The 22500-nt window shown below is 44.0% G+C and overlaps 3 protein-coding genes across 8 annotated transcripts in view; 1 reads left to right on the forward strand and 2 right to left on the reverse strand.

Moving 5' to 3' along the window:
* LOC113656639 (fibronectin type III domain-containing protein 5-like) overlaps nucleotides 1-22500 on the forward strand; it is a 171500-nt gene that overhangs the window by 82917 nt on the left and 66083 nt on the right. For 2 of the 4 annotated variants that reach the window (XM_047812219.1, XM_047812218.1), the window contains exons 4-5: nucleotides 5132-5284; nucleotides 21462-21540. The exons of 1 other annotated variant lie outside the window; for it this stretch is intronic. The gene's annotated coding sequence lies outside the window, so the exon portion shown is untranslated. The remainder of the gene's footprint in view (nucleotides 1-5131; nucleotides 5285-21461; nucleotides 21541-22500) is intronic. One more of the 4 variants, XM_047812220.1, reaches the window with a different exon arrangement.
* Nucleotides 5423-11809, reverse strand: bsdc1 (BSD domain containing 1). 3 transcript variants are annotated; one of them, XM_027167921.2, is made up of 11 exons: nucleotides 11716-11809; nucleotides 11020-11077; nucleotides 10747-10863; nucleotides 10484-10651; nucleotides 9756-9810; nucleotides 9502-9617; nucleotides 9120-9188; nucleotides 8722-8806; nucleotides 8261-8641; nucleotides 8052-8155; nucleotides 5423-6198 (listed from the first exon to the last, which is right to left on the reverse strand). In XM_027167921.2, exons 1-11 carry the CDS (start codon nucleotides 11724-11726, stop codon nucleotides 6166-6168), a joined length of 1197 nt encoding a protein of 398 aa, XP_027023722.1. In that variant the 5' UTR covers nucleotides 11727-11809; the 3' UTR covers nucleotides 5423-6165. The 3 variants fall into 3 exon arrangements, with proteins under 3 accessions (XP_027023722.1, XP_027023711.2, XP_027023719.1); XM_027167910.2 differs by having other exon boundaries at nucleotides 11020-11124; nucleotides 11716-11761; XM_027167918.2 differs by lacking the exon at nucleotides 11716-11809 and having other exon boundaries at nucleotides 11020-11237.
* olig4 (oligodendrocyte transcription factor 4) lies at nucleotides 17435-19567 on the reverse strand. The gene has a single exon (XM_027167941.2). The coding sequence runs from the start codon at nucleotides 18673-18675 to the stop codon at nucleotides 17950-17952; it is 726 nt and encodes a 241-aa protein (XP_027023742.1). The 5' UTR covers nucleotides 18676-19567; the 3' UTR covers nucleotides 17435-17949.

Below are 22500 nucleotides of genomic sequence, written 5' to 3' on the forward strand. Positions count from 1 at the left end.
TTGTTTTAGAAAATGTAGGCGGAAAATCTCCGTACACACATGGACTCGGGGTTAGTCTGGTGTTAGTCAGGTTTCTAAAGCAGAAACATCGAGAGGTTCAAAATATCTTTACACCCAAATCGATACGCTTACTAGCTAAATCCAAGCCTAGTCGGCTAGCCGCTTTTCCACCAGCACTTTCTAAACTAGCATTCAGGATCATTTAATTAGCAAATAAATACATTCTGTACACACTCCGGGTACTCCGGTTTCCTCCCCCGGTCCAAAGACATGCATGGTAGGTTGATTGGCATCTCTGGAAAAATTGTCCGTAGTGTGTGAGTGTGTGTGTGTGTGTGTGCCCTGTGATGGGTTGGCACTCCGTCCAGGGTGTATCCTGCCTCGATGCCCGATGACGCCTGAGATAGACACAGGCTCCCCGTGACCCGAGTAGTTCGGATAAGCTGTAGAAGATGAATGAATGAATGAATTTTTATATCAAATCTGCCAGAACTGCATTTAAGATCAAACCCGAAGACAGATGAGTAACTGAGGTTAGAAATGACGACTTCATCCCAAAACCTCTCAACTCCTCTTACTACTCAGTCAAGGAAACCTTTCTGCTGCGAGTCTCGAACAACATTTAAAGACGATTCGACGACAGCAACCTCGAGTACCGCGACCTCAAGTAACATCTGTTTGTGATTTCAGCATAAAACCATGCCATGTTGAGTGAGAACAATCGCTCGGCACTTTGCAAAAAAAAAAAAATACCAGCTCGAGAATTCCATTGTCCGCTGGGCCAAACCCACAAAATGTGGAGCTCATTGATACCAACTTGACCGCGACCCCGGGGCTGTATACTGAACCTTGGCACCGAGCCGTACTGTTCGACTCAGAGACGCCAACCATCCACGATGCCAAGCTAAGCAATGCCAACCACTAATATCACCAAATTACCATAAACAGATCTAAACAGGCTTCTCCTCCAGCCTCCGTGGGCTTGCCTTCAGCACGGACTTCCAGCTGTCACCTTTTCAAATCAGCATCATATCCAGTAAGGACCAGCACGCTTCCAACACTCTTTAAAAGCCACAGATTGGAGATCCAAGCCTTGAAACAGTCAACGAGTGTGTGTGTGTGTGTGTGTGTGTGTGTGTGTGTGTGTGTAAGCTAGGCTTGGCATCCAGCCCGGGATACTGTGCATCCCGCTGACTATAATAGCAGATGCTGGGCAGAGTTATTTTACCAAAGGGTACAATTACTGTGTGTTGGAAATACCTTGGCGGTACGAAATGAGCTTCACGGCATGGACGTTAAATCCAAAGCTGCAGTTCATCAGAAAAGAGGAGAATTTAAACGAATAAAGAATCCCGTGTTTATAGAGCGAGGTGCAGGAAACAACACAACACACAACACACGATGAGCATTTTTACTCGATCTGTACTGCACTTTATCCTCTATTAATTAATTCACCAGGCTTTCATTTAGTGCATCCATCCTTCCATCCATCCATCCATCCATCCATCCATCATCTATTCCATCTCTAGCCCACCTATACATCTCTCTACTTATTCCATCCATCATTTTATCCACTACTCATCCGACCGATCCAGCCATCGTATAACTGCTTTACTGTGAAGTAAAAAATTCATCCATCCATCTAGCAACTTATTCTCTCTCTCTCTCTCTCTCTCTCTCTCTCTCTCTCTCTCTCTCTCTCTCTCTCTCTCACACACACACACACTCACACACAGCACTTTTCAGAAAACCACCAGGCCGTTCAGTCCCCTCTGACTTCTCTCATTAGCCTGATTTATTTAACTTGAGATTTATTTGGATGAGCAACTGCACTTTGTATTCCAGTAAAGAATCCCGGGACTTTCCCCACCTGTGTGAACGACTGTGTGTCCTGCTTCTGAGTCGTCTGAGCTATACAAAGGTCGGCGGTTAAAGGACTAACAGAACGACACTCGACATGGTGCAGAATCCAGAAAGTCCCACTTATGTTTCTGTGGAGAAGTGTGTGAGAACCGGACAGAAGAACTCTCCTGCCGGAGGACCGCTTAGACGACACAAAGCGCCACGAGATCATTAAGAATCTTAATTATTTACACGGCTCGCGAAAAACGAACGGCTTTATTTTCCTGCGGATTTCTAATCGTCTCGAGGACACGCCGCCTCTCACGTACAACAAGGAAGCCATTGTGTCCTGACATGTTCACACACTAATTATTCGGTTGTCATCGGGGCAAAAGTCAAATCTAGACGTTAAAGTAATCAAAAGCTTTATTGTGTCCGAATTAGGAGTTTAACACAATGCGACTATCTGTGTCTGACGTGACGTGACGTGACGTGACGTGACGTGACGTGACGTGACGTGACGTGACGTGACGTGACGTGACGTGACGTGACATGACATATGGCTAAGTACGGTGACCTAGACTCAGAAATCGTTCTCTGCATTTAACCAATCCAAAGTGCACACACACAGCAGTGAACACACACACACACAGCAGTGAACACACACCGTGAACACACACCCGGAGCAGTGGGCAGCCATTTGTGCTGCGGCGCCAGGGGAGCAGTCGTGGGGGGGTTTTGGTGCCTTGCTCAAGGGCACCTCAGTCGTGGTATCGCCGGCCCGAGACTCGAAACCCAGAGCCTTAGGGTGAGGAGACAAGCTCTCTAACCATTAGGCCATGACTTCTGTGTCTGCGTAGTGCTACTAGTAGGTTCCTGTATCCCAAAGTGGGTGTGGCTTAAGTGAGTGTTGATTTGTTTGTGTTGAATATCCTATTACATGATGTCATTCTTCTGACCGAATCACTTCTGTCCTCCAGTGTGGACTTCTAGTTCATGTGCGTCAGTATGTGTAGAAGATCAGCCCCGTTTTCTCCTTACTGAGCGACGGACGCTTCATCCCTTTATCGTCATCCTCTGCTTTTTATTACTTGTTCATTTCTGTTTGTTTGCCGCATGCATTTTGCACTGTGCTGGAATCGTTTCATCAATACTGAACCTCTGTGGACTAACAGTCCATTATGTCTCAGTACAGAGAGTCACAGCCGCTCGGCAGGAAGAATAACGACCGATTCATTCACCCGATATATCTAACAGCTTTATGACATTGTGCACTTTGTTCATGATGTTAACACAAACCATGGAAAAGACACGTCATGATTAGGAGAGCTTAGAAAACTCCAGGGTTGTTTTTAAGGTATTGCTCACATATTTCTTATTACTGGAGTGTTCAGCAGAGAGGGCTTGAACTTACAACCGTGTAACTTTTCAAACTCTTTTGAGGTAGATTATTTACCAAGTATACCTCTCTCTCTCTCTTTCTCTCTCTCTCACACACACACACACAAATAGGCAGATTGGGAAAGACGCAAATCTCTTTGGTGATGTGGGATCATGTGAAATGTCAGAGAGAGAGAAGAAAAACAAAAAAAACGAGAATTTGCATAGGATTTACATTCAGGGCACACAGGGAGTGTGTGTGTGTGTGTGAGTGTGAGTGAGAGAGAGACAGACAGACAGACAGAGAAAGAGAGAGAGACAGACAGACAGAGACAGCAAGACAGAAAGAGAAAGAGAGACAGACAGACAGACAGAGAAAGAGACAGACAGACAGACAGACAGACAGAGACAGCAAGACAGAAAGAGAGACAGACAGAGAAAGACAGAGACTGACAGACTGACAGACAGAGAGAGACAGCGAGAGAGAGAGAGAGAGAGAGAGAGAGAGAGAGACAGACAGACAGAGAGAGAGATTGAGAGAGAGATTATCAGTGTGTTTTGGTGATAAGGACAAACCACTGCAGGTGTTCTCTCTCTCCGTGACCCACCTTACAACCACAAACACACTTTTTTTTTGGCACACAACTCTCACTGAACACTGAAATGATTAAAACCTGCCAGGAAAAACAACCTCCGAACAATAAAACAACTCAACACAGAATCCAGAATCAACACATTTTATTAAATGAATATACAGTAGTGAAATAAAACAGCTGTTAATAGGAGAACTGGTTTATGTCCCGTCGCATGAAGTGGTTTCATGTTGAATGTGTTGTGTTGCGATGAGAAGATCTTAATACAGACACAAGCATAAAAATATATCGAGCATTAAAAAACGTCCAATAATAAATAAACTGGAATCAACAATAAACGCTTGGGTTGTGTCCCAATCCACTGTGTGCGTGTGTGTGTGTGTGTGTGTGTTACAACACTGCCACCCGGCGGCGGAACTGATCCTTACCGCTTTCTCTTTTCATGTCAAGTGAAAAATAAACGTTTTGGTGACTTGCGTGCTGAAGAAACCCAGAGAAGGTCTGACACCACATGTGTTGTGTTACACCTCCATGTTACACCTCCATGTTTACACAGAAACAGAGGGGCATAAGGGGAAATGCTGCATGTTTTTACTGTGTTGACTGTGTAAATGTGTGTGTGAGACCCAGCGTGTGTTAGTATATGTATTTCTTTTGTTTAAAGTGTATAGTTAGGGACTGGAGCCTCACTCCACCCCATCACACTCACCACACACCACATCACACTGCATCACACCCCATCATGCTCCATCACACCACATCGTGCGCCATCACAAGCCATCACGCCCGATCACACTGCATCGAGCCCCATCATACTGCATCACACTCCATCACACTCCACTTTGACCCTCAACACAGCACATAGGACACAGGGCTCCTTTAATGAGATAGTCCTAATGTACTGTAGTGTTTTTGTTTTTTTACCCATCTGAGGTTTTACACCGCCTACCCTGTCCTGTAGCTTCACCTCTTCTTTCTTGTTTTTCGTCTTGTGAACTCATCCACCGCAGTTCGAGTTGTCTGCAGCCAGCTCAGCGCTTCCTTTGTAAATGTAGTAAATTGGCATACATCTTATGCTTGTCCATCTATATATGTGTCTATGTATCTATCTCTGCCTTTTACACACACACACACACAACACTGCAAATCTGTGCTTGCCTGGGGCTTCCTAGTGTCCAGGACCCCGGGGTGCAACACTGCTGGATGATTCTGCCTTGCTATTGTGTGCAGTTATAGTGGAATAATAATAATAATAATAATAATAATAATAATAATAATAGAGATGTTCAGGTCATCTGTGTGTCTCGGCTCAACAGGGTGTGTGGTGGCACTTGATCAGCTTCAAGTCTTATCCCACCAAGCCGGCGGCACCAGTTACCATGTCAACGGTACAGCACGAGCCACCAATCAGAATGGCTGCGGCGGAATTCTGCTTTCTGATTGGTTAACAGGAAGGTGTTGATTCACAGGTGAAGTGTCTGTCTTTAAAGTTCCTGTTTTTATAAGATATGATTTAGCTCCTTTAAAACACACACACACACACACACACACACACACACACACACACACACACACACACACACACACACAATAAATCCAAAGACACCTTTTCATCGGTTTGTCTTTAGTCAAATATGAACAGTTTCAACATTGTGACAAATGACAGTCCCCCCCCACAACACTGAACAGAGTCACGGAGCATCGTATCCGTCAAACCAAAGTGCCGATAGTCGTCTATGAAAAAAAAGGCAGAACGTACTTTATGCTAATTCGATCACTTGCATAAGATTAGAGAAGTTAGCACTTTGTAGACGAAGAAGAAATAATAATAATAATAATAAAAAACAAACAACCTAAAGCCAGCTGATGACGTACTCGAAGAAGGAAACACGACAATTTAACATAAATTACACAGATCTGAGTACAGCTACTGACTGGACGAAGCCCCGGAAGCTGATATATCGGTATTTCCCGCTCTTAGCGGAAGAAAAAAAGAACGAATGACACACTGTAAGATTAGGCATCATCTTCCATAACATCATCATCGATACCTCAATCTCTGGGATGATTTGTATTTTTTTTTTCCCCCGTGTTCTGTTCAGCTCTCACTTCTGCTCTAAAGCCAAGTCTTCCCCTGAAAAGAACAAAACGAAACGAAAAGAAAACAGCGGCTTGTTGGAAGGTGAATGAATTTAGCTCTGAAGTGAAACTCCCGCTCGAGGCCAGTGGCCTTCTCCCATTGGCTGAATGAGAAAGTGTGGGCGTGGACTTGAAAGTTTCGAGAGTTAAAGCGCAGGGGATCGTTTGGAAAAACGGTGAAGTTCTAACATGGTCGTCAGGCTCTGACTCTTCAGTCCCAGTTCTCCCAGTCCTCGTCTTCAAACTGAGAAAGGAAATAAAAATGAGAAGCGTGTAACTAATGAGCAGTAGTACACGTGCCTGTGATTGGTCAGAAAGGGTTTTGTATAAATGTTACATATTCTACAGGTTTGTGTCGTGATGTAGAGGCTGTGTGTGGCGTAGAGAGTCGTGATGTAGAGGCGGTGTGTGGCGTAGAGAGTCGTGATGTAGAGGCGGTGTGTGGCGTAGAGAGTCGTGATGTAGAGGCGGTGTCTGGTGTAGAGAGTCGTGATGTAGAGGCGGTGTCTGGTGTAGAGAGTCGTGACGTAAGAGCGGTGTGTGGCGTAGCAGGTCGTGACGTAAGAGGCGGTGTGTGGGGTAGAGAATCGTGATGTAGAGGCAGTGTGTGGCGTAGAGAGTCGTGATGTAGAGGTAGTGTGTGGCGTAGAGAGTCGTGATGTAGAAGCGGTGTGTGGCGTAGAGAGTCGTGATGTAGAAGCGGTGTGTGGCGTAGAGAGTCGTGATGTAGAAGCGGTGTGTGGCGTAGAGAGTCGTGATGTAGAGGCTGTGTGTGGCGTAGAGAGTCGTGATGTAGAGGCGGTGTGTGGCGTAGAGAGTCGTGACGTAAGTGGCGGTGTGTGGCGTAGAGAGTCGTGATGTAGAGGCGGTGTGTGGCGTAGAGAGTCGTGACGTAAGTGGCGATGTGTGGCGTAGAGAGTCGTGATGTAGAGGCGGTGTGTGGCGTAGAGAGTCGTGACGTAAGTGGCGGTGTGTGGCGTAGAGAGTCGTGATGTAGAGGCAGTGTGTGGCGTAGAGAGTCGTGATGTAGAGGCAGTGTGTGGCGTAGAGAGTCGTGATGTAGAGGCGGTGTGTGGCGTACAGAGTCGTGATGTAGAGGCGGTGTGTGGCGTACAGAGTCGTGATGTAGAGGCGGTGTGTGGCGTAGAGAGTCGTGATGTAGAAGCGGTGTGTGGCGTAGAGAGTCGTGATGTAGAGGCAGTGTGTGGCGTAGAGAGTCGTGATGTAGAAGCGGTGTGTGGCGTAGAGAGTCGTGATGTAGAGGCGGTGTGTGGCGTAGAGAGTCGTGACATAGAGGCGGTGTCTGGTGTAGAGAGTCGTGATGTAAGAGCGGTGTGTGGCGTAGCAGGTCGTGACGTAAGTGGCGGTGTGTGACGTAGAGAGTCGTGATGTAGAGGCAGTGTGTGGCGTAGATAGTCGTGATGTAGAGGCGGTGTGTGGCGTAGAGAGTCGTGATGTAGAGGCAGTGTGTGGCGTAGAGAGTCGTGATGTAGAGGCGGTGTGTGGCGTAGAGAGTCGTGATGTAGAGGCGGTGTGTGGCGTACAGAGTCGTGATGTAGAGGCGGTGTGTGGCGTAGAGAGTCGTGATGTAGAAGCGGTGTGTGGCGTAGAGAGTCGTGATGTAGAGGCGGTGTGTGGCGTAGAGAGTCGTGATGTAGAGGCGGTGTGTGGCGTAGAGAGTCGTGATGTAGAGGCGGTGTGTGGCGTAGAGAGTCGTGATGTAGAGGCGGTGTGTGGCGTAGAGAGCCGTGATGTAGAGGCGGTGTCTGGTGTAGAGAGTCGTGATGTAAGAGCGGTGTGTGGCGTAGCAGGTCGTGACGTAAGTGGCGGTGTGTGGCGTAGAGAGTCGTGATGTAGAGGCAGTGTGTGGCGTAGAGAGTCGTGATGTAGAGGCAGTGTGTGGCGTACAGAGTCGTGATGTAGAGGCAGTGTGTGGTGTAGAGAGTCGTGATGTAGAGGCAGTGTGTGGCGTAGAGAGTCGTGATGTAGAGGCAGTGTGTGGCGTAGATAGTCGTGATGTAGAGGCAGTGTGTGGTGTAGAGAGTCGTGATGTAGAGGCAGTGTGTGGCGTAGAGAGTCGTGATGTAGAGGCAGTACCTCTGCGGTGGCGTCGGCTTTGGCCAGAGCCATCTGAACCTCTTCCTCAGTCATATCCAGGTCAAAGTCTTTCTCCCAGTCCTCGCTCACGTCAGTACTGGAACCTGCCGTAAAACATCCCAGAAACATCAGACAAACTCCATCAGTTTTAAATCAGAAGGCTCTCTACACGGTCTGCTTCGGAAAGTATTGGCACCCTATGCTATCACCTTTCTTGCCGTTGGTGGATGGCGTGGACTTGCCGCTGTCAGAGTTCAGCTCAAACACACGCAGGTCTTGCACTCCGTCCTCTTTCCTTGCTTCCTGTTCCCTCGCTCCATCTTTTCCCCCGGCTCCCTCCGCACCGACAGTGCTCTTCTGCTTCTCGTCCTGGTGTGGTGCCTTGGGGCAACTGTCCGGAAGGTTCTCCAGCTGCGTCGGGAAACTCACGCTGTCGCTGCTGACCGACGGAGTGACGTCGGAGGTGGCGTCGCCATGGGAACGTGGCACCTCGGAGGAGGATGAGGCGGCGCACAAAGCTCCGCTCTCTGTGGCTACCGGAGGAGGATCGAAGTCCAAGCGAGACGGAGACGAGGCTCCGAGGAACTGATCTAGAGGAGACAGTGAGAAGATCAGCACCATGAAAAGGAGGGTGATTAGAAATGCTGAGTATCTGTGAGGAAGACCGAACCTTCCTCTTCCTCCTCCCAACCCAGACTCTCAGACTGAGTGGTTTCCTCTGCTCGCCGTTTTAATGCTACTCTCCTGGCCTCCTCCTGTTCACACACAGGCACAGAGAGAGAGAGAGAGAGAGAGAGAAAGAGAGAGAGAGATTTTTCTTTTTTTTTTTAAACCAGGGGGTCATTACTAATGCACACCAAAACATCCTCATGAACAAGAAGTCAAAAATACAGACAAAAAAAAAAAAAAGAAAAAACACAGCTTCACATATTACTGTATGCTAGTGAACCCTTTACCTTTTAATTTTGTTTTGAAATTAAATTTAAAAAAAAACCTTCCGGAAAACATTCTTTTTATTTTTATTTTATTTACCTGCGGATGTCATGGGGAATGAGTGAGAGACCGTACCTGGTCCAACTGATACACTTTGTAAAAGTAGCGCTGCCAAAACTCAGAGTGCGCCACAGCTGCTGGAACCTACACACACACACACACAGATTATTAACAATATATGTTTTCAAAGAAAGCTACTAATCTTCCAGCATCTCCATGAGCTGAGATTTGTTAAACTGCACAAATAATAGGTGCAGAGGGTGCCAATACTTCTTGAGACACTGGACATTTCTGCCGTCGTTATTAAGTCCTAGGGGTGTGTTTACTTTTGCACTCAAGACTGAAGCATTAAGCTCTGCAGTATTCATGGTGATGCGATGATGTGAGGAAAACAGCGTCAACCGTTAGGAGTTTTAGCGACGGACTGTTCCACTGTGGTGTGGGGAGCGGGTCGTACCATTTTAGTGTAGAGGGCTCGGATAGAGGGGCTGTTCACCAGCAGCTCTGAGATTTCAGCTTTCTTCTCCTCCAGGCTGAAAGTAGAAAGCCATGAGTCGAACTGCTCTGGAGGACCTGGAGAGAGAAAACACACACGTCAACACAAGATCTCAAAAGTGGGTGCAAATACTTTAGCTACTACATAATATTCAAGAGAGTGTAGAATACTCCAGAAATACAAAATGTAAATAAACAGAGAGAAAGAAATCATACCGTCGGGCTCGTTGCAGTACGTAGCAGGGTCGGCTTGTACGGTGTAGAGTCGAGCCTGAGGGGAAACAACACGCAGGTCAACTAACCGCCAGACGCTCCATTCTGATTGGTCGCTTGCTTAATTTGATAAGGAGATTCTGGAAGGTCTTTCTGCCTTTCCTGCCTGTCTGATGACATTTACAGCATCTGGCAGACGCCCTTATCCAGATCGACGTACATAAGAGCTTAAATCTCTAACATTGTACACATTAATGCTGGCTCACTAGGTTACATACCTAAGATACCATGAGTTTAAAACATTTTTTCAAAGTTACAATGAAAAAGTGTCAAAGGTTGTGTTTTTTTTTTTTTAAATGCAAAAGATAGGGAAAGAAGTGCTAGTTGAAGTGTTTCCTGAATAAGTAGGTCTTCAACCACCGACTGCGTGGTCCCACTACGTTTCTAAACGCAACTAGAAAAGGATCGAAAGTGAGACGTCTGTTTGCTCTGCTGTGGTAAAGATGGACACAGTGACCCTGCCATCGATTATGTTCGTTTTAACAGGAAGTGAACGGATTTCAACTAAAACTAATCCCGTCCTTATATGGGCGTGTCACACGACCCGGAAGAGTAGAGTGTACTTAACTAATCCCCCTATGGAAATGTGGTGAATGATGTAATGTGCGGTGTTAGAGGGAGGAAAAAGAGGTTGTGTGTATGTGTAAGAGAGAGAGAGAGTAACGTCTGACCTTGGTGCTGTCGTACACCTCGGTGGTTCCGGCCGGCGTGGCTACCAGAGTGATTACATCGCAGTCGATGGTCTTGTCAGGTGGAGGCGCGAGCGTGTCCGTAATCACCCCCAGTATGTTAGAAAGGCTCTTCTTCACCTTCTCCGTGGTCTCGGAAGAACCTTCCACCTGAAACAGAATGAAAAAAAAAAAAGAATCGAGTGTGTACATATCTCTACCCGTGTGTGTGTGTGTGTGTGCGTGTGAGAGCGAGTAAAGCATACGGCCAGCTTGCTCTTGACGGCGTTGGCCGTGGCGACGATGGAGCAGGCGGTGTCATGCTGCACTACGGTCGAGAACTCTGTTAAATCCCTTTTGATGAACTCGATGGCTTCAGATGACTGTAAAGAAGAAATTCACACAGGGTTGAATAAGCATGTGATAGCTCCGAAGTGTAACAGGCACCAAACAATACAAAGCTTTGATTTTCTGGTTGCTGTAAAAGCAGTGACTTTAAGTGCCTGATATTTGGTGTTTAATTGCAGATAAACACTCACTTTATCTTTGATGGACTGGAAGCTCTGCTGAAACCAGCCTCCCCACCAGACTCCTTCCCTGAGACCGTCACACATACCGAGACTCATCAATTCATCAACAGCAAACTTTAAAAACCGGTAGAAAACAGAATCGAACCGATATCACCTACAACCCGAGAAACATCTAGAAAGACTTTGCAGCTGACGTAAACAACAGGCTAGCTTAGCTTAGCTAACTAACAGAAACAATATCAAACATTTAACAAAGCGCGTGCGATCTTTTATTACATAAAAATAAATACATACATAAAATAATTTGATTCGAGGGATTAATTCGCTAATTCACTTCACACTGCCGTCTAACCGCAACCGAGACCGTCGTTTTTATTGACTAGCTTGGTTCTGTCCCAAATTAAAATGTAGCGCACTACAAATCTCGCCCGAACCGTTGTACGTTATACCCTAGTTAGGGCCCCTACTTAGGGAGTGACGCCCAATTCGGGATACATCCTACGCCAGCAAAACTCGCGACACTATTTTTGTAAACAAACCCACATATAAAGCCCGCTATGGCGTCGCAGCTAATCGCTAATCTGGCACGTCGGTACAGTCCGGCGTTGCTCCTCAACGCAACTCTTTACAAAGTGCTGATCAACTGCATCGACGACTGATTTACGAAAACTCGAAACGATTATTTAGAACGACTTAACAACTCACCCTTCCGCCATCTTCAACGCATGACGTCATCTGAACGCCTTCAACCCGGAACCCGGAAGCGGATCTTAATGACGCTAGAAAATAAACATACAATCATACACAGTACGACATGAAGTGAAATTCTTTGTAGCACTGTCCTATAAAATAAAATTAACTTAAAAAAAGCCAAGAAAGAGAAAAGTAAAGAATATTTATAAAGCACAGGTGCATACAATATACATTAAAGAAATAAACATATTGTTTATACATCAATGAAAAAAAGATATAACCAGATAAAGAAAGTATAAACAAACAAGACGTATATAATAATGATAAAGTGCAGAATGTGCATGTGGTGCAAGGTGCAAATGTCCGACTATAGTTGTACAGGCTCTAGGTGTTTATCCGGTTTAGAGCCCAAATGGATGAGTGAGGAAGCTCGTCTTCTTTCTCTCTGTGTTCGATTTCGAGGCTTCCCTGAACAGTCGGATGGCCGAAGGGTCTTGTCTCTATGATCTTAGCTTTAATCAAGCACCACATTCTGTATATAGACTGATCGCACCACTCACCACTCATTTGTTTGTCCTGTCTGGTGCTGTGTTGTGATGCTTCCCGTCAGGATGCTCTCAGTAGTGCCGGTGTAGAAAGACTTTAGCACCTGTGAGGGCAGTTTAAAGTCCATCAAGCATCTGAGACGGTAGAGACGCCGCCGAGCCTTCTTCACCATAGTGTTGACGTAACTGGACCAACACATTTCCTACAGGTACGTGATGTGAACACCTAAATACCGGAAACTGTTCGCTCTCTCCGCTGGGCTCCTTTTGGTCATCAGTAGTTGGTTAGTTCCTCTCCTGCTTCGTGCCGAAGTCCGTTATCAACTCCTTTATCTTGCTGACGTTCAAGAGAAGATTGTTTTCCTGACATCAAGTCTCCAGGTTTGTAATCTCTTCTAGATAGACTACCTCATCAGTGTTGGGATCAGGCCCACTATAACTGTGTCGTCAGCAAACTTAACGGTGGTGGTGGAGTCGGAAGTGGCCATGCAGTCGTGTTTAATGAGTACAGCAGTGGGCTCAGGACACAAACCTGGGGTGCAGGTACTGTTTGCGGTCTGTTAGTCAGGAAGTCAGACACGTCAACTGCGGCGCCATGATTATGATGACGATGCTTCTCTTGATTACTACTCCATTGCTATACATTTCTGAGAAAATATTTTACAATCAGAATTTGTCCTTTCAAGTTGTTTTCCTTCCCAAAAGAATGAAATTGTTTTTCGGTTAAAAGCATCAGCTTTCAGTAAAGTAAACATTGACATATCACAGTTGCTAGCAGCTAGTTCACGTAGCACTCCCCTATTTCTTACATTTGTGACTGGAAGTCAAAAGTAACTATTTAATTATAGTAATATTTATAGTTAGGAGGGAAAGATTTACATAATATCGATCAGGGAACATAAAATAGCCAGATTTGTTGAGAATTTACGGTACGATACATGAACACAAGCGGAAATGAATTATTTATGTGAGAAAATCCCATATGCCCTGCCTGTGTAAATAAATGTTTGATCACAAACATGATTCCTTCTTATATGAGGTTTGTGTGACTTTTTTATTCAGCGAGATCAAGACAGCGTCAAAGCAGATAAACTCAACAGAGAACCCTGAGGTCCAGGAGAATCGTCTTTATTAACACGAGAGCAGGAAAAAAAATTCAAAAGGTCATATCTTAGAGATAGAATAAAAACAGACGCATATGTTGGTCTCATTTCATACACATGACGTATCGAGCACTAAATGCGCTCCCAAGCTGTGGCGTGTCTCTGGAGAGAAGCTCAGCCCCGTCACCCTGTTACACACAATCAGCTAATGAAATTGCCCATAATGGAAGTGACAAGAGGAGTTTATCACATCATTAGAATTCAGCCCGCTCCATATGGAGGAAGGCGTGATGGGTGTGCGTTAACACCCACCTGAGCCCCCTGCTCTCTCGGGCCCTCGAGGGTGTGTGTGGTTGTGTGTGTCACATGTGTGCAGTTCATACGTATGCTATGTGTCTCATCCCAGCTGTGTTTTTCTCATTAGTATGCATCGTGTGTGTGTATGTGCGTGAGGAAGCCTGGTTTAAGGGGTCACAGCTCCTCCCTCTTTTAATTGAAGCCACTCTGCATCCAGAAGCTGCGCAATATGTGCATTTGTTACACAATATGCCCTTCCTCCGCCCCTCAATTCCACTAATTGGGTCCTTCAGTTCCCTAATTAACTGGGTTAGAGTGGCCCCGGGGCCACAGCAGGCTGCACCCTTATTCCTCATTGATAACCATCCTTTAGCTTCACTCGCTCGTTCATGTGGAGCAGAGGTCAGGAGGAAACTGAAATAATCTCAGATATGAAAATAATAGATGCAGCTTCTACAAGACCTTTAATCCCAAACGTCATCATGATCAAAGCAATTTTTTTTAAATCAAAGAATGATTTTGTAATTTGAAGCTGTGGAACTTCCTGTTTCAGACTTCCTGTTGTCAGTCACAGAGGACCCAGGAATGACGCAAACGTTCCTGAGATGGAAAAGTAAAAGTGTGATGTCGGTGACACCGGATACTCTTTTACACAAATACTAAAGAAATACGTCAAACAAATGACTGTTACCATAGAAACAGTAACAGGGTAGATATGCTGTGCAGAGGGAGCAACTGGCAGAGCTGCAGTTCTGACTAATTCTAAACTATTACGGTCAGATTGAAGGTAAAGTGTGAAGGATGTTGAAAATTTGCAGGCTTTGTGCTGTGTCACTGCCTCGAGGCTCCGGGTCCTTGGTTCGATCCACCGGGAAGCCCGGGATGAGCTCCAGATCAGCCCTGACCCTGACCTCGACCCTGATCTCATCTCTGAGCATCAGACGGTTGTGAGTTCAAAGCCCAGACATTAATTGCTGAAGGAAAAGTGCTCAGATTTATTGCTGGATTGGGTCAGGATCAAAACTTGAAACCACATGAATACATTTGAACGCAGATCCTTAAAACACCTTCGCAAACCTCAGACCACGAAAGCATCCATGAAATCCTCAGATCTCTCTCTCTCTCTCTCTCTCTCTCTCTCTCTCTCTCTCTCTCTCTCTCTCCCTCTGCAGACCCACTCCATCTGCCTGTGATCAGGAAACACCAGCTTTGCACGAGTCAATGTGTCTAATTATCCCTCTGCAGCGGGCCGACTAATCCCCCTCAATGCGTTTGGCTTCCCATTCCCACCTGTGCTCCGGTCCGAGGGCGAGGGGGAAACCCGCCGGCTCCCAGCGTCCCACAATCCCCTTCTCCGTCCAGGCTGGCAGCTGCCTCCCCCCGCTGGGACGTCCTCCAGCTGACGGAGCCTCTTAGCTGTGTCAATGGGCCCATAAATAAAGGAGCTAACCGCTTTTGTGTGTCCGTGAGTGTCAGATCCCTGTGCGGCCTGACGGCGCTTGTTACCGTGATGAAATGCAGAGAGAAAGAGACGGACAGAAAGAAGGAAGGAGTGTGAGGAGGAGGAGGAGGAACGGGGGGGTCTGTGTTTCAGGCGACCCCCTGCCCTCGCTTTTTGTCCCACGAGCGAGTCTTCATTGTCCCGGCTCTTTGAAAGCTGAGGACAGAGGGAGGAGGAGAGAAGAACCATCTCTTCATTTCTCCTCTGATCTCGGCCTTCATCAGGACGCAGAGTCCCGCAACGACGAGTGTGTATTCTTCACGGACCATTTGACTCCTGAGAAATGCTGTGTGTGTGTGTGTGTGTGTGTGTGTGTGTGTGTGTGTGTGTGTGTGTGTGTGTGTGTGTGTGTGTGTGTGTGAGTGTGTGTGTGCACTGCTCGAGTACTGGCCAGAGATCCTCTATCTATAAGTTAAAATTCTACTTTTATTTAAATTCACCTTTTTTTTTTGCATTGAATAGTTCCAAAAAAGGCATTTTATCAATAATAATAATAATAATAATAATAATAATAATAATAATAATAATAATAATAATAATAATAACAATAATAATAATAACAATTATTATTGTTATTATTATAATAATAATAATAATAATTAGTAATGTTTATGTGATGCATGTTATAAAATTTCATGTATTAAAATAGCATTATGTATTAAAGGGAGTACAATGAGAAATAAATAAAACAATGCAGACGTACACATGAATTTTTTTACGGAATAATAAGATAATTCGTTTATTTATTTTATATATTCATAAAAATGCCTTTTCTTTCATTTAGTGAAATTCTCGGGGATTTCCTCTAGATGCCGTTCAGTCTCGGCTCAGAAAAAAACGTACAAAATTAAATCCAAAATGAATATCAGGTAGTTATAATCATCATTAAAGCTTTATAATAATAATAATAATAATAATTATTATTATTAGAAAATTTTTGTTACGATAAAGCTTTTTATAATTAATGCAAACTAATGACACCATGCTAAATACCCTGCTTTCATAACATTATTATTATTATTATTATTATTATTATTATTATTATTTTATTATTATTAATCTTATTTGTAAAGAATTGTTACATTTATTTAAAAAAACTTTTAAAATACAATATTCCTAGACACACACACACACACACACACACACACACACACACACACACACACACACATTTCATAAAATTATTAAACACCATCATTACACGCCTTCATATGTATCTCATCTCCATAGTAACCACTGATGTCCTAGTTTCTGACTTGTGACATCATCAACATTTTATTTACTCGTTAATTTATTACAGTTGTTATATTTTTAGATCCCAATTCTTCAGACTTGGAGTTGAACCGACTCAAAGCTAATTCACATCAAATCATTTGTAGAATTTCGGATAAAATTCAGAATCTTGAGCGAAGCCGTTGTCCGTATTCCGTGCTCTAATTCACGTGCTTGCTGTGAGTGTCTGCTTTTCATGTAACAGAAACTAGTTGAATCCTCTCACCGCTCTCTCTCTCTCTCTCTCTCTCTCTCTCTCTCTCTCTCTCTCTCTCTCTCTCTCTCTCTCTCCATCTAACAAATGTCCGCGTGCAGATGCCAGGCTGTCTCGTAATTAATGACAGCGGCTGAGGGATGAATATGGCCGCAGCTTTGTTGGACATTGACAAATCTTCCCGCGTGCACATGAAAAGAAACAGTCCCTGTCCCCTGTGTGAGGGACACAATAGAGACGCGCCAACCTGGCGACGGCCTCCTCCTTTCTTCCCTGGCGCTGCCCGCTGGGCGTTCGACGACTGATGGGCTCCTCTGACTCTCTGTGTTGCGTTAACTAGCCTTTGTATTAAAAAAAAAAAAAAAACAACGAAAAAAAAACCTTGATTAGCGGCACATAGCACATGCTAGCTAGCATAAGTGAGCACTGCTGCATATGTTCAGTGCGTCAGTTTATCTGAGCCAATATTGCTGTAAAGGCTTTGCAAAGGTGTGATGCATATGGTGTCCGAATTTATAAAACACATACACACACACACACACACACACACACACACACACACACACACACACACACACATACTCACACACACTTAGCAGCTGCCGCCTTGACAGCTCTTTAGCACGTCACATTTCCAAGGCTTTGTATTTTGTTGAACATTTCTTTAAATAACGGGTTACTTTATAATTATTGTTTAGATTTTGTTATATGCACATATTATTTTAGCATGATAATCACACACACACACACACACACACACACACACACACACACACACACACATTACTTAGAAACGTAGCTGCAGTGCTAACTTGATGTTATGACATCGTAACTCACTGAGCTTCATTAACACACCTTCCTTCCTCATTTACTTTAAAACAGTGAACATTCATTTAAATTTATATAAAAACTTTTCAACTTTTTCAGGGTTGTGTGACGAACGTAGCAACAAATGCAAAGTAGGAAGAAAGAGAGAAATGTGTTGCTTTAAGACTCCGCCAGGTCGAGATACCGTACTCGGCTACTCGGGACGGTCTACTGTATATCGCTGACGATGGTGAAAAGAAAGAAGAGGAAATGCCGGTTTAATAAGAATAAAGTTTTAATTTAGGAAATCATGTCCAAAACTGTACAAAAAATCAACTGTACAAAACTTCACATACTATATTCACATTTGGCTTTTTCGCTTGAGATCCTGGAACAATGCACAACATTTTTGTTTTTTTTGTGAGGAGCAGAACATTATATACATTATAAACATTGGGAAGCTCTTCGCTCCAAGTTTGAGTCCATGTTTCGATACGTTCTAGATGTTCACTTGCTCATGGAAAGGCCGTGCAGGCTGGCGGTAGACACGGGTAAAGGTTGGCACAGGGAGCACGGACACGGCATGCCGGGAAAGTGCCGGTACGAGCTGGCCAAATGCAGCGGGTCCTTCAGTAAGCTTGGGATTGGTGGCGCGTGGAAGCCCAGATATCCTGCTGATGGAGGAGAATGGGGAGTTTGAGCTGTAGCCGCGTGCATGCTGGTGTGCTGAAGGGGGGTGGAGCTCACGGCTGTGGCTCCACCTGCTAAGGAGTGCAAGGACTGGGCCAGAGGGTGCAGGGATGGAGCTAAGACGGGCCTCGGGGCATGGTTTTGAGCCACACTGGATCCGTACACCTCGCCCACTAGCTTCTTCATCTCCTCCAAGGAACTGGAGAGCATGAGGATGTAGTTGCGTGCCAGAAGGAGGGTGGAGATCTTGGACAGCTTACGCACTGAGGGGCCTTGGGCGTACGGCATGACTTCGCGGAGGCCGTCCATGGCTTGGTTGAGGTCGTGCATGCGTTTCCTCTCGCGGCTGTTAACCTTGAGGCGCAACTCCTGAAGGTCTGCTTTGGAGACCTCTGGACGGTTCTGAAGTTTCCCCAAAGAAGATGGGGATCCGTCGGAGGCTTTCTCTGCATGCTGGAACACCTTGCCAGAGAAGAAGCTGGAGTCAACGGTGAGGTCTGGGGACGAGGAGCGACTGCAGGTGGAGCCGGTGTCGGAATCCATCTCAGCAGATCAGAACAAAATAACAAGATGCTTGACAAAAAGCTTTAGTTGGATATCCCGGCGGTCACAAGACGTCCTTCACAGCTGAAGCAATGATCAACGTTCTGCAGTCAGAAACCTCTCTGCGCCACTCGACTCGGCAAAGCTGAACAGTAGGACACTTTGGTGTAGCCGAACTGGAAGGAACACACACCCCGTCCTCTCATCTGTCTATGTGAGAGTGTCTCAGCGGAGGTTCTCTGGTTTGACCGGATCGCTTCAGCACGGCTTTTTATAGACCTCTCACCCACAAAGACACAATGAGATGCATAATGTGACTGGAGACCTGGAGCCAATGACAGAGGGGACACACTTTCACCCACACCCACACACACCCTCCTTAGCAAATACACCCCCCAAATCCACCCACACACACACACACACACACACACACACACACACACACACACACACACACACACACACACACACACACACACACACACACGTGCATACACATACACATTAACACTTTGTTTTAACAGAACAACACAAACAACCAGAGTATCAAAGCAATAAAAATTCATTTGCATCTCGTGTTTTTTTTTAAATTCTGTTTATAATTCTGTTCGAAGTGTTCAAAGTATTATTGAACCGTTTTAACTGACTAGCCGAAATGCGTTGCATAACCGTTAGCTTCAGAATTCTCTATTTACCGAAAACACTGTAACTCTTATCGTATCACATACTGTACATACAACTACAATTCGGTATTCAGCTGCATTTTATTTTTCCTTCACCTTTATATTGTTTGCATTTAAAGTCAATTATCTGTTTAAAAAAATTCTCTCAAAATTCTACACTCAAAATATCCAATCCGTAAACTTAGTCAACTTTTTTAACCTAAGTCTGTTTTAGCGGTTTGGTGCACATTAAATGCACGTCTCACATTTCGATCCGAATTTTATTCGCATTTCTGGTCATAACCGGAATACTCGACGAGGCTGCGGTTCAGTGATAGGCAAGAAAGTGGAATCTACACAATCCCCTACAGGCATTACCATAACCTGTATCTGCATGTTTACTGCAGCAATGCATAGTTTATTACATGATTTCCGCACATCATCTTAAAACTCTTTGCCGCCTTTGACGCCGTGCGTCTCTTTATGTCTTGTTTATGATCCGCTCGACTCGGCTGTCTTTGCTCTCTTCCTTACGTCTCCAGGAATGAGTATAAGAGTCGGCGTGAGTGTGTAAACTTCAACGGCGTCCGCATTAATGGTAAACTAGCCACGATTCAGTGCCAACCAAAGACGTTCTAGGGCGGCTCGAAGCGCGAAATCGTCCTGCCGAGAGTGGAAGAGGGAGGAGAGGGGAGGAGGTAGTTAAAGAGACACTAAAATGTGGCTCGTGTATTGTGTGTTCCTCTCCGGGTCATAAAAACTCCACAGCCAGCCAGAAGCCCGTGGGATGCTGCTATTACCCCCCTGCTATGTGCTTAAGCTTCTAGAGCGTTCATTAGCATCACTATCACACACTGCGTAATGCACTCCCACACTCACAGATCATGTGGAGGAGAAACTAGTCAGGCTGTAGGCTCACACACACACACACACACACACACACACACACACACACACACACACACACACACACACACACACACACACACACACACAGATGGCAAACAGAAGTAAGCAAAAACTGAACAGAGATGAAATGATGAGAAAGTCGCAGCTCATCAGCTCATACGTAATTCCCAGACTCACTTCAGAGATTTGATTCTTTTTTCCCCTCCACTGTTTAAGTGAATCGAGTGAATCAAGTGAATCAAACAGTGCAGGTTTTGATTCAGTCGATTTCTCACGCAGACCAGTGTAGATGAATTACCACATTTCAACCACCAAAGCCCCGAGGATCATTAAACCGAAACCTTTATATCGTTAAAGACGGGTTATTTAAGCGTGTAGGTGAAACTAATACTGAAACTCTTACAAAAACACATTTGAAGTCATTTAAGAGAGCAAATCATATACTGTACAAATTGACTAACATTACTACTAATAGTTAGTAGTATCTATTTTCTTTGCCAATTTTTATTTTTTTATTTTTTTTACAAATGTCATTGTAGCTGACTACAAAATAAACCTTCACGTTATCGGGTCATTTATCTCTTTCTGTATGATTCTTTAAGAGCTCAATCAGCTCACTTCACTGATTCATTCCAAACTGAATCAAATAATTCCTTTAATGGATTCATACTGTACCTTGCAGCTTAGACACCGTTCTGTTCTAACAGAAAACTTACAAGAGTCATTTGGGACTAAAAACATCAACACTAGCAGTGCTCATTATGGCTTACTTTAGTGATTTGATTCTTTTATTCAGTGAATCATATTATGGTTGATTCATGATTCAGCATGGTGCTGGCAGCAGCCTAAACCAGCACACCACTAAAGATGAGTGAAATATTACAAAATTAAACATTTAAACGACATTACGTTTAAGATCGGCCGAGTCATTTGTGATTGCATGGCGATTTGTTTAGTTCAATTAAAGGAGTTGGTTAAATAAAACAAAATAAAAACAACAAATTGTTTATGAAGCACCTATAAGTAATTTTTTGTTAAACAAATGTTAGATAAAATCTAATAATAGTAAAGTATATGATTGCTAAATGTAAAGTAGCTTTCGCATTAATGTTTTATTTAATGATCCGATTTCTACATTCAAAGTGATTCACCCAATTCAAATAAAGGAATCATTTGAAAATGACTCGTTATTGAATCCCTTTTCTTTTCTCACAGAATAGTACATGAAAGCCGTAGTTACACCTGTTAGTGTGCAGGACCGTGCAGGATCACGCTATGGCGATATATCGACACGGTGAGTCTTGATTCATTGAATTCACTTAATGGATTCATATGAAAAGTGAAGAATCATTTGCAAATCTCCCGTCAATACTGTATGTGTAAAGATTGCAGAAAAGCTGAGCGAATGAGTGAATGCTGGAACAAGGTAGGTAGATAGATAGATAGATAGATAGATAGATAGATAGATAGATAGATAGATAGATAGATAGATAGATAGATAGATAGATAGATAGATAGATAGATAGATAGATAGATGGATAGATAGATAGATAGATAGATAGATAGAAGTTTTCAAGATAGATAGATTAGATAGATTAGATAGATAGATAGATAGATAGATGAATTAGATAGATAGATAGATAGATAGATAGATAGATAGATAGATAGATAGATAGATAGATAGATAGATAGATAGATAGATAGATGAATTAGATAGATAGATAGATAGATAGATAGATAGATAGATAGATAGATAGATAGATAGATAGATAGATAGATAGAAGTTTTCAAGATTGATAGATAGATAGATAGATAGATAGATAGATAGATAGATAGATAGATAGATAGATAGATAGATTAGATAGATAGATTAGTTAGATAGATAGATAGATAGATAGATAGATAGATAGATAGATAGATAGATAGATAGACAGATAGATAGATAGATAGATTAGTTAGATAGTTAGATAGATAGATAGATAGATAGATAGATAGATAGATAGATAGATAGATAGATAGATAGATAGATAGATAGATAGATAGATAGAAGTTTTCAAGATTGCAGATAAAGTCCTTGACTATGTTCTACAAAAGACACCAAGTAAACAGAAGGACTTGTGAGAAAGTCTTCTAGATGTTTTAACACTTTCTCTCCGAGTGTGTTTTATTATCCTTGGTGTCGCAGCATTACCTATTAACTCTGTAACTGTTTTGTTTTGTGAAAGAGAAAAGACAAAGATCCACCTCAGGCCGT

Source organism: Tachysurus fulvidraco, chromosome 4, assembly GCF_022655615.1.
Source record: "Tachysurus fulvidraco isolate hzauxx_2018 chromosome 4, HZAU_PFXX_2.0, whole genome shotgun sequence".
Lineage (NCBI taxonomy): Eukaryota > Metazoa > Chordata > Actinopteri > Siluriformes > Bagridae > Tachysurus > Tachysurus fulvidraco.

Excerpts from the sequence above, each read along its gene's own strand:
- bsdc1 (XM_027167910.2), bottom strand. The coding sequence starts at position 11,745 with ATGACGTCATGCGTTGAAGATGGCGGAAGG. Across the intron at positions 9,618-9,755 it reads GTACTGCAACGAGCCCGACG|GTCCTCCAGAGCAGTTCGAC; the intron begins GTATGATTTCTT and ends TTCTCTCTCCAG. Across the intron at positions 8,807-9,119 it reads AAGTGTATCAGTTGGACCAG|GAGGAGGCCAGGAGAGTAGC; the intron begins GTACGGTCTCTC and ends GTGTGTGAACAG.
- olig4 (XM_027167941.2), bottom strand. The coding sequence starts at position 18,675 with ATGGATTCCGACACCGGCTCCACCTGCAGTCGCTCCTCGTCCCCAGAC.